The sequence below is a fragment of the Tenrec ecaudatus genome, chromosome 11, assembly GCF_050624435.1.
Source record: "Tenrec ecaudatus isolate mTenEca1 chromosome 11, mTenEca1.hap1, whole genome shotgun sequence".
In the NCBI taxonomy this organism is placed as follows: domain Eukaryota; kingdom Metazoa; phylum Chordata; class Mammalia; order Afrosoricida; family Tenrecidae; genus Tenrec; species Tenrec ecaudatus.
In genome coordinates, this window is record NC_134540.1 from 73,631,811 (window position 1) to 73,643,737 (window position 11,927).

Genomic DNA, 11,927 nt, shown 5'->3' on the forward strand with positions numbered 1-11,927 from the left:
CCAACACCAGAACTGGTGTTGATCTAAGATAATAAAGTCTCTTTCTACCCAAACTGCCAGGTAATTAATTAATTAACATGTCAGTGAATATTGACAGAAAATTAGTTCTGACTGCCTTGCAACTAAGGCAAACCCCCCAGGTACGGCAAGAAAAACTTTACTAAGGGACTCGCATTACAGCCCTCTAGGGCAGCGGTTTTCAATCTGTGGGTCGAGACCACTTTGGGGGCCAAATGACCCTTGCACATGGGTCGCCGATTCATCACAGTAGCAAAATGACAGGAAGTAGCAACGAAAATAATTTTATGTTGGGGTCACCACAACATAAGGAATTGTATGAAAGCGACATGGTATTAGGAAGGTTGAGAACCACTGCTCTGGAGGATTTGTGAAAACTAATTTCCTGTCCCCCCCCCCCCCAAAAAAAGGCAAAATAAAATCCTTTTCAGGATGGGTGCTATAGTTTATTGTGCCAACCTGGCCAATAAACACAAGTAGGATTAATTGAAGGGCAGAGGGATAAATGGCTCAGTGAGCCTCACCTTGCTTGTCTCTCATTCTTCAATCATTGGACCTGCGTGCAGCTGCCTTGCTTGTTCTGTGCCTCAATTTAAAGGGGTGCACTACCTGTGGGATGCCTAGCCTGTGGACTGTGTCGCTGTAAGTTAAGTTCCCTTTAAGCCCACACGATTGGAATGTTCGTCTCTGGAGCTGGCGACCGACAGTTGGTGACAGTTGGGGACCTGTCTTGCTGTTTGCTGTCTGGGTATATATAGTCCAGCTCTCTACAGAAAGAGACTGGCGACTGGCAGCTCTCAAGACTTAAAGGACTGCTAGTGTCTCACTGCTTCATAATTTAACTGTTAATTGCTTGTATTATCTATCTGTATATAATTTAACGGTTCATTTATTGTGTTATATATCTATCTTTATAAATATATTTATATATATAATTACTAGCAATCTGGTTTTGTCTCTCTAGAGAACCCTGTCCAACACAACAGGGTTCTACAAGTATCAGGTTAAGCACACTGCTGTTAACTGAGGGGTCTCCACGTCACAGTCACTCTTGTTTACCTCAGCCAAAAATGAGGCTCCTGGGGAGAAATTATGTGAAGAAGTTTGGGGGCCCTCCACCTCTTTCTCCACGTGCAAGTGGGGAAATGGCAGGGGGGAAATAATACACAGGTGAATACAAGTGATGACTTGGGCACGTTTGACTCTGGCTCCCCTAAAGGGAATGCTCACAGGTGGGATGATGGCTTTGGAAGTAATCTCCGACAGAAGCAATTGAGGCTGCTCCCGCCTTCTCTTTCCACAGAGTACAGTCCCTGACGGGTCTGTGGCCTTCTGGACGGCTTCACATGGTTCCCCCCATCCAGGGGATTCCCAGTCCTCCTGTGGGCTAGGGCAGAGCTGGGCGTGGGAGGTACTATTGCGCAAGTAGAGCAACAAGGGCTTCCTGTCTTCTGAGGGGTCTAAGAGAATGCGGACTGGCCTCCTCTGGGTTAGGAATGCTGCCCCAATCCTTGGCCCCACCCAGGAACTCCTTTCCAGTGGTCTGGGGTCAGGGTTTGGGCCAATCCAGGTGATGTGTAAACTCGTGGGAGCCCCCACACACCCTGAGTCAAACTGCCCCGTGGGGTTTTCTCCGGAAGCCTGCCAAGTCTTTCTCCCTCTGAGTGTACTGGGTGGGTTCAAACGACCATCCCCTCAGCTAACAGCTGAGCTCTTACCTACTGGCCCATGAGGGGACCCTTCCAGCCTTCTAAACCCGAACCCACTATCAGCTCATAGCCAACAAGAGTGACCTACAGATACAAAGTCTGAGGCTGGAAATCTTGGTGGGAACAGATTGCCGCATCCTTCTCTTACGGCAGCTGGTGGGTTCAAACTGCTGACCTTGCAATGAACAGCCCAATGGGTAACCCAGTACACCACCAGGGTTTCTTTAACGTTCTCTGGAGAGCAATGTTGCTACCTTCTGAAGCAACCCACATCACACCCTTCAGACACACAACACTGGCTGCACGCATGCTCTACCCCCTCACCGCCCCTAAAACTACCTCCTTTCTCAAGAAGAACTCTTCACACCTGAGAGTCTCTATCAAGTCTGCGGATGCGATGTATCCTTAGATGAAATCCATTTGGTTTTTCCCTGGTCTGCTTGTCTATTTTTCTTTTATTTTTTAAAAATAATTTTATTGGGGATTCTTATCACAATCCACAGCCACCCATTTTACCAAGCACCTTTGTACATATGTTGCCATCATCATTTTCAAAACATTTTCTTTCTACTTGAGCCCTTGGTATCAACTCATTTCCCCCCCTTCCCCACACTTCCTCCCTCATAAACCCTAGATAATTTATGAATTATTATTTTTAGTCTATTTTTGTTTCTATTGAAATTAAGTTGATTAATCTGCCATAACTTAATGAGCTCCACAGTGCCAAAGGAAGTCATTTGATGTAACGGTTGGTAATGCAATCTATTCGCTGTGAAACATCAAAGATCACGTAATGGCCAATTTATCTACATAAGTTAGAAGTAGACCTTAAGAGTATGTTTGTACTGGACTGGAATGTACAACAATAAAGAAAAACTATCAAGCTCTATTTGAGAATGTCCCTGGGTCCCACTGCCACAGGATGAACTCTGCACTGGATGGAGGGCGGGTGCGACCCTATGTGGCCCATCTGTGTGTGTCCTCCTTCCTTGCTCATGAAGAGAAGTTTCTTAAGAAGCGAAGCGTATAAAAGAAACTGCATTTGGCATCCGCGCAGCAAATGACCCTTGTATTACTTAGCATCACTATCTTATGAGGCAGGTCAATATACGTGCCATCATTTTACAAGCGATTAAACGGAAGCTGAGGATGAGACATGAGGAAAACTGTGAGCTGCCTAAGACAGAACAGAAAGTATAGTCAGGCCAAGGCTTGAAACTGGCTCTTTGTGGTATGACTCCCTGTGCCAGATTCGCATGTCCACCCCAGACACTCCGAAACTCCATTCAACAAGATCTCCAGGTGATGTTACAGATCCCCAGGTGAGTGGATTCTGTATCAGGAACTGTGGGGTAGAAATGCAAAGTCTCAGAAGGAGGGTCGACTCAGAATGAACTGCTTCGAAGGTCTGGGTTGTAGCCAGTCTAATTAAAAGGCTTCAAATCCCCAGACAAAATGGAATAGCCAACACTGAGAAGAAATCATTTGGACTGCACTTTGAAATCACACAAGGGTCTGGGTTTTCCCACCAAGGTGTTCTTCTCAAGACAAAAGAAAATTGAAACAGATAAATCTATTCCAGGTAAAAAGTCCATTTATACACAGACACACACACACACACAGTATTTCATCCCATTCTGAGAGATTAATCTTGTTCTGATGAGGTTTAACTTGATAGTTATTTTCACCCATATCATGCCTCCTTCGAGTTGCTAAATCTGGAGTGTCATTGATCAGACACATCCTGGTTCACAGGGACATTCTCCCAAAATAGATTCTTAGTATTTTATAGCCCTCCTACATTTTCACACGAGAATCTGGAACACAGGAAGGAATCATTTCCCCACACAAAATCCTCATCACCGTCACCAAGTCCTTTGGTTAAAACCATCTGCACATACAGCTGTGCACCTTCCCGCAGCCTTTCCCCCTGCCGGAGCTGGAGGCCTCACTTCCCGGCCTACCTAAACTCGCCAGTCTCCCAGGGCCTTTAGCCAAAACACCCCGCACAGAGCTCCTTGTGACCCAGGCCCTCACTGCTTCCACCACATCTCCCAGCCTCATCCAGCCCAGCCACTCACTCTCTCATCCCAGGGCTCAAGCTTTAGAAACACTCTTCTCTGAAAACAGTCTCATCTCTACATCGCCAGAGGCATTTTCCCCTCGGGGTGCCTTCTGGGGCTCTAAGCCCACGAGAGTTACCACGACAAACCACCCAGCCACGCTTAGTCAGTGAGTGAGCTCAGTCCACACTACAGTCATTCCCAACCAGTCAGCTCCAGTCACCTCAGACTCAGCCCACACTGCCATGCCAGCACCAAGGTAAACAATTTGGGGGTCTCAGCTTTGGGCCCTCTCCTGCCTTTTGTGTTTTAAGAAGAAACTGGTTTTGAACCACATTACCAGCCACCACGGGGTTGATTCTGATGCCGGGGGGAACCTTTGTGTGTCAGAGTACAGGACATACAATGGTGTTTTATCTCCAAGCCTTTTTATAAGATGCTTCTGTGTGGACTCCAACCTCGTCATTCAGTGAGTAACTGACCACATTAATCAACAGCACCACCCAGGCACCCCATTTGACCCAGAATAGGGGCAAAGGGGATAGGTCCCAAAATGTTCGCTGCTTGCTGGGTCTGGGGGTCAAAATGGTCATGGCAATGAAGGGTAAAAATCAGGATCTGGGCAAGTTTTCTGGCACCATTTAGGGTCTCCATAAAGACCTGGAACAATCCACAGCTTGAGCCAGGACCCAGGAGCAGTTGATTTCAAGAGAACGGAGAGTGGCCCCTACTGGAAAGCACTCACTCAGAGATCAAGTTGTGGGCAGTTCTGCTTCACCGCCCGGCTCACCTGGAGGAGTTAGTGAATAACTGTCTCCTCCAAGCAAGCTCCAAACTTCATTCCCTCCATATTGCTTTCCATAGGCTTCGCTCGTGTAGAAAGCCCTCCCTTTATTTCCCTCCTCTTAAAATACATGTCCAGGATCCATTTCAAATGTCACTCTGCCATGAAGATCTCTTCATCTCACACCAGGAAGTACCCATGCCCCCACTGAGCTGGCTTTGTGCTGCAGTTATTTATGTTGGTGGTTTGTGCTCCTGTAAGTTCCCACTGGAAATCTCTCTCTCCTTAGCATCTTGCTTTCATGTTGTTGTTTTTTAACTTTGAGTTTTAACCCATGAGTGGGGAAATATTTTTTTAAGTAGGAAATAAAAATATCACAGTACATCATACACAGTAAAGGTGTCTTATGAAACTTCACAGTTGCGCGTGTGTGTGTGTGTGTGTGTGTGCCATGCACGCAACTGTAGCAGGCTGAAATGTTAACATATTTGCTACTGTGGGTCACGGTCTAAGAAGCTTGAAAGCCACGGACGGCCCTGCTGCACCTATCCTCGCGGAATGCCTGATGCTCAAGGAATGCTTATTGAACTAATTGATGAGGAGGCGACAATCCATTTATTATAGTATCAGAGGTCCGACGGGAGAGAATACAAAGTATAATGCCTATTTTAACAACAACAAAAATAGGTTCTGGCTTACGTGAAGCTATTGGAGACTGGGGGTGGGTGGCAGTGTGGAGGACCTGCATATTTACTATTGTATTTCCAGACTCTCTCCCCAATAACGAAAATGTGTTTATATTTAAAGGAGATTAACTACAACTCTGATTAAACTCTTAGTGAACAAACTTTACTCATTCACCGAAACCACTTCATGATAAGAAAGTTCTAAATCTTTGGAACACTCAGTATAGGTAATTCCACCATGATTCATAAAAGGATCTTTCAGAGACACCATGAAAGCCTTTGTTCAAGTTCTTTCTTTGCGCAAGATGCCTCTATGTCCTCTCAATACCCCTACCCCCACTGTCTGTAAAAATCCCATTCATCTTCCAAGGCTTAGTTCAAAGGCCACCTTTCCATGGAAGCCTGGTTTGTTGTTTTTTTTTTTAAGTTCGATTTTTCCTCTTTCCCTCCCCCACCACCCACCCAGCTTCAAATACGGTCTTTCTCACTTTGAATCACTGATGTTGAAAACTTCCTTTTTATTTACGTAGTCATCCCATTTCCACTACTAGACAATGTAACAAGCACAACTCACGTTTTAATCATCTACAGCAATTGGAACAAAATCCTGTACTTAATAGATGATCAATAATTGTTGAAATGAACAAACAACAGCCGTGCTTAGCCTGGTAAAGGGGCTGCCCATTACAATATAGGCCCCAAGGACTGGCCTGCAGGCCTAATAGCCCATCAAAGACAAGCGGAGAGCAGGAGAAAGAGCCGGGTGAGTGGGGTGGGAGGTGTGTACAGAAGAGACAATGATCCTCTTGACACCTGGCTTGATCAACTGACCCCAGACCTCAGCTCGGCTGGAGTCAGGGCTACGCAATGAGCCCCTCCATCTTGTTACGAGCTCTCCACCTGCTTCAAAAACCAGAAATGGCAAGTGGGATTGCAGGTGGAAATTTGGACTGCCCCTCTCAACCTGAAGACACAGCTTAAAAACTGAACTGGCTATCTGGTTAATTCAGGTTCAAAATACCCACCTTAAGCATTAAGTGGGGGTGTCTTCCAGTGGAGCAGCAGGGAGGAACTGGCTTGCAAGGAGAAAGGGGAAGTGGTCTTTGAATCGCCAAATGATTTGTCCAGCGGGGTCCTGTAGACCATGGCTGTACCCCTTCTTTAACAAGGTCTGGACAGTCTGGTGAAGGCATTTCTATGACCCCTCAAAGAAGACAGCTTGGATTCAAATCCACAACACCACTAACCAACGACATTTGTTTTTCTTGGAAAAGGAGGTTCACCATACAGAAAAAAGTGGGGGGCTGTTTAAGGAAAAAATAAAATTATATTTTGCCATTAATCAGTGACAGCCTCCAATGAGGGAAAAGCTTTACATGATTTTTATTTAAAATTTGCTTTCTAGTTCATGTATACAGAGCAAGCAGTATTTCCACAATTGTGGTAATTTGTTTTTTGGATTATAAACTTAGGATCAATTCAACTTTTGCCCTCTGACCTTTGCTTCTCTTGGTATTTTATCAGAACTTTAATTTCTAGCTCATCAAAAACTCGCTCAGTAATTTCCAAGCTGCTACCATAAACCAAGACGCATCTACAAGGCTCTAGAAACTGTACTAGATTTGAAGGCAAAACCCTGGGCTTTGAAACTAAGTGTGGTCAGAACATGGCTCCTGAACTTTTAAATGTTTGATCCTGGGCAGGTTACCGGACCTCTCTGATCCTCACTTACCCTATATCTAAAATAAAAATGACATCACAAGGTTGTAAGGAAAATTAAATGAATTTAAAAACATGTAACGAAATGCCCTCAGCACAAAGCCCGCCCCCCCCCCAAAAAAAAACCCTCATTGTCATCAAGTTAATGCCAACTCATAGCAACCCTGTAGGACAGGGTAGACCTTCCCCTGTGGGTTTCCAAGGCTGTAACTCTTTATAGGAGTAGAAAGCTTCATTATTCTCCCACAGAGTGGCTGGCGGTTTCAAACTGCTGACCTTGCAATTAGCAGCCCAACACGTAAGTGGCTGATAAATTTGAGTTTATCACCCCAGAAAAGTCATTTAACAGGACGCTCTTCTTGCTCATCTATAAAATGGGGGTACTACCACTTCCTCCCTCCAGGCGTGTTATGAAATTAAAATAAGGCAACAATAGCTAAAAAACCATCAGACACGCATAAAGCTCTCAATTGTAGTTGGTTTGTATTACCAATAAGCTCTGCTAACTGCAAGGTCAGCAGTTCAAACCCACCAGTCACCCTGCAGGAAAAAAGACGAGGCTTTCTACTCCCATGAAGACTTACAGCCTCGGAAACCCGGAAGTGGAACAGTGGACTCTGCCCTGCAAAGTGAGTCAGAATCGACTCGATGGCACCAAGGTTGCTTCTGGCCTTGGCATAAGCTCCAAAAGTAAACCATAAACTTAACAACTTAAAAAGGAACCATAAAACTGCCTTAGAAAATGCCATCCCCAAAACTCATCCACCTCACTGAGCAAATGGCTGTCAGGAATGCAGCCTCAGGGGGCTGGCTTGTCACTAACTTATCAGAAACATACAGTTACAAAATGGAAATGGCGCAGCTCCCAAGCGAGGACTGCTGCCCAGTCAGGCCGACTGTCCGGCGACATTGTCGTCAGCAATGGTGCACGCTCCAAGGCTGATGAAGGGTGCCTATAACTGCAAATCGGGCCACAGAAAAGCCACTTTTTATAAAGAGTGCCTCTGTCCTTGCTTAAAATAATCAATGTACGGTGGTGACCACAGATTTCTAATTGATTTAACACACCTTTCATAAGCAACCATCCCCCAGGTCGCTTGGCTGGGCACGAAGGATGTACAGAGCAGGAGAGCTTGGGCCTGTAATGGCAACGAGCCAACAGTATGACTGGTAATCTCCCCGTTTCACTTCTCAACACCGTGAGGGGCTTTCGATATGAGCCAGCAAGCCGATAAGCAGTGTGAAAATATCCTGAAACAATTAAGTTCTTCCCTTTGACTGAAGAAGACTCTCTTAAAAAGCAAAAGTCACTTTTAAAGTACAGTTGTTATCTGGAAACCTTTTGAACTTGTGCCAGAAACCAACATTTCTAAGTGTAAACCGGTAAAATAATAGGTATCTGTAAATGAAAGGCTGCAATCACCCCAGGAGCAGCAACACGGTAATTAGCAACTTTTATAGAGTAATAACATGTTTCATATTCTTTCCACACTGCCTCTTTGAAGTTTCCAGTGTAATATATAAAACTTTTATTACATTAGGACCCATCCTTATGTGTTTTATAGGCGCCAGTATTATGCAGAGCAGCCTATACTTACTCATCCCGGGGCCTTTTATAAGAAACTGCTCAAAAATGCGCTAGCTTTGTGTCCAGTTTATTTTGCTACACCTGTCTTTTGGAAAATAAAAGTCACTGGCTGCCTAAATCACTGAGAACAGTCATGTACCCACATATCATCTATATGGTCTATAAATCATATGCAGTTTAGCTTTGAAACTGGGTGCTGCATATTCATGCACACACGACTTGCCGTTTTAGACACATGTGAACTCTTTTACTGAATTAAAGAAAAAAATAAATAATTTTAACCAACCCTACAGTTCTTCAAATAAGCGATTACCAGAGGCAGAAAAGAGTGCAGTTAATATGCTTGTTCCAGCAGATGCTCATCCCCGTAAATATTAAGCATAACACAAATCCCTCTAGGAATACCGAGGCAGTCATTCCACCACCTGAAGAGGCTGGCTGGAAACATTTAGGAGACTGCGAGCCGGAGGGGATAGATAAGAGGGATGCTGAAGCAGCCAATGGGCGTTTTAAGACACCTCAACTGGAAAGGAACCGATTGGAGCGCCGATTTACCTATAGCGGCTCTTCCATGTGAGAAACCTGAGCAACAGAACCAGACCGGAGTTCCAGGCGCCGGGCCGCGAGCTGTGCACGCCATAATGGGAGACACACTGGACTAGACTCGGGTGGGGTGGGGTGGGGAGTAGAACTGTGCTGAGGTGTGAAGAAAAGGGCCCAGAGGAATGGTAAACCTCGAGGAATCAAGAGTCTCCCAGCCAGGGCCTCTGGAATTCCCGAACGAACGGAGACCCCCTCGCCTCCTGCCTTGGGCCCCTGCCCTGGGTGTTCGCTTTCCCATCTGGGGTGGAAGTGGGTGGGTGAGACTGGGAGGATGCGGCCACGGTCGCTGAGACCTAGCGCAGGCAGGCAGGCAACTGAAGCATCCTCTAGGGCACTTCTAGGCAGCACCCACTGGAGGGGTGGGGGCCGCTGGTGTGAACCAGAAGCCCTCCGACCCATGGGAGGGAGGGGTGCAATCACAGGAACGGTGGGGGGGGGGGGCTGGGGGTCCGAGGGGTGGATCCCCAGGCACTAGTGACACGTTCTAGAAATAGGGTTTCTCCCCATGCCTTCGCCTTGCTTCTGGCTACCCAGATCGCCAGCACCCGCCCCCCCCCCCCCGCTCGCCCGGGGCTGGTGCGAGTAACACGGGGGGGGGGGGCAGGGGAGGGACGAGAAAGGGGGCCAAGAAGACAAGACAGGGAGGGAGGCGGGCTGCGGAGCATCTACCCGCCGGAGGCAGAAAGGAACCGGCGAGGCGGGCACCCCCGACCCTCCCCACCCCCACGGCAGCCGGCCTCCTGGAGCGGTCCCCCGGCCCCCCACCACCCAGGTGAGGGCCAGTGCGCCGCCGCGGCCACCCCCGCCTGCCCAGGGTGGCACGGGCACTCACCACAGCGACTCGAGGTCCCATTCCTGGAGCAGGGCTAAGTCGAAGCTGTCCATGGTGGGAGGTGTCAGCGCCGCCGCCGAAGCTCGGGCCACCCGCGCGCTGCAACGAAAGGCGCCGCGCGCTCAAGGTGCATCCCGGCCGGACGCGCCGGAGCCCCTGCCGCCGCCGCCGCCCGCCCGCCGCCCGTGCCCGCGGTGGGGGGCTCCCGGCGCCCCCGCCCTGCACTCCGCGCCCGCCGGCCCGGCGCTAGCTAGCGGCAGGCGCACTCACCCGCTCGCCGGCTCGCGCGCAGACACACTCACGAGAGAGCGGCGAGCTCGCCGCGCCGCCGCCGCCGCCGCCGCCTCCCCCCGCCCGGGCCCTCTGCACGCCCCTCCTCCCTGCCGCCCTCCCTCGCGGCGGCCCGGCTCGCTGCAGCCGCCGCCGCCGCCGCCGCGGAGCCCTGCGCCCGCCTCTTTCTCCTCCGGGAGGCGCGTGTGCGCGGGCGAGGTCGAGGCGCGCGCGCGCCCCGGTCCCCGTGCCGCGCCCGCCCCGCGCGCCCCTCGGCTCCCCGCGCGGCTCCTAGGTGTCCGCCTGCCCTCGCAGGCCGCGCGGCATCCTGGCCGCTCTTCCCCCGGAGCCCCGCCGTCCGCCGGGCGAGCCTTGGGCAAGCCCGGGGTCGCCAGCGCTGCCCCGCGAGCGAGGGGGAGAATGGGAAGGAGGCGGTGGCGAAGTGGTGGTGGAGGGGGTGGGGGGCGCTAAGGTGTTCCCGGCCCCGCATCCCTGGCTCGCCTTCGCCCGGCCCCTCCCGCCGCTGCCCCGGTCTTCACGCACTTCTCTGTGGGCACAAAATTCGCTTGACCCTGGGACGCTCCCTGGGGCCGTGGTGCCTTGAGGACCAGGAGTGGGTGCTGGGAAATTCCATGCCCGGGGAAGGAGCAGTGGGGGTTCCCTGCAGCCCACACCAAGGACGGAAACAATATGTTTAAAATACCTGGAGTCCCCAAGTTACGTGAAATAACGGGGCCGGGGAGCCACGTCGGTCAGGTCCAGCTCTGCCCTCAAGCTGTGGAGTGGCCCGCTGTGGGGTCGCCAGCTGTCTAGTCTCTGGAAACCAGCCGCTTCTCTTTTTCCTACCGGGAATGGGAATGAGGCCTCTGGGTGTACACTGCAAACTCTCCTGCCCCTTCTCACGTCAGGAAAGCAGTGTGTGTTGTCAGCTGCGAGGATGATAGGGAATCAACTTTTGGCTCCTAAAAAAAAAATCATGTCAGTATTATTTATTTTTCTGAAAAAAAATTTTTTTTGCCTTTTTCTATTCCTTGCTTACTTCAGTAGACATAATAATAAGCCTAGAGCTGCCCCAGGACCACGACAAGATTTCTCTACAGCTGACTCGGAACCTCTCCTTGTCCCCTGGTTCACTCCTCCTCTGGGCCACAGCTCTGGGAGCCTCCCTCAGGAGGATTCCAGAAAATTCCTGGAGAGAGCAGCACAGGATCGCATAGAACAGCCTCCTGCTGTTGTGCCCCGCTGCTTCCACCACACCTCTGGCTTCCTGGCCTAAGGGAGCCCTTTCCTGTACTCTCCCCCTTTGTCTCTCCTGTGACAAGAAGCAGCACTCAGTGGGGTCACCAGAGATCCAGATTCCATTCTGTGGCAGAAGTCACAGGACCCCTCCAGGGGCCCCATCCTCAAGTCTAGGATTCACCTATCTCCCCTCACCAGCCTCTGTGTATGTTATTGTTAATGATCATGGCCTGTCCGGTTGATTCTGAAGGCCTCACGTGTGCACAGTAGAACTGTCCCAAAGGGGTTTTCCAGGAGGTCGCCTTTCTGAAGCAGGTCACGCGGCCTGTCTGAGCGGGTTTAACCTCCAACCTTTCAGCTTATGGTCTTAGCACTTAATGCTCCCTGGTATGGAAGGGTTAACAGACCGATGTCTG

The 11,927-nt window shown here is 49.7% G+C and overlaps 1 protein-coding gene across 6 annotated transcripts in view; it reads right to left on the reverse strand.

Moving 5' to 3' along the window:
* The window catches only part of AFF3 (ALF transcription elongation factor 3), a 614,141-nt gene extending 602,991 nt beyond the window's left edge, over positions 1 to 11,150 (reverse strand). For 3 of the 6 annotated variants that reach the window (XM_075563237.1, XM_075563235.1, XM_075563239.1), the window contains exons 1-2: positions 10,976 to 11,149; positions 10,003 to 10,101 (exon numbers count right to left, since the gene is read on the reverse strand). In XM_075563237.1, coding sequence (XP_075419352.1) covers positions 10,003 to 10,055 — 53 coding nt within the window. In that variant the 5' untranslated portion in view covers positions 10,056 to 10,101; positions 10,976 to 11,149. Of the gene's footprint in view, positions 1 to 10,002; positions 10,102 to 10,272; positions 10,316 to 10,975 lie in introns of those variants that run through there. The other 3 variants (XM_075563240.1, XM_075563236.1, XM_075563238.1) reach the window with 2 other exon arrangements.
* Between the last annotated feature and the right edge of the window lie 777 nt (positions 11,151 to 11,927).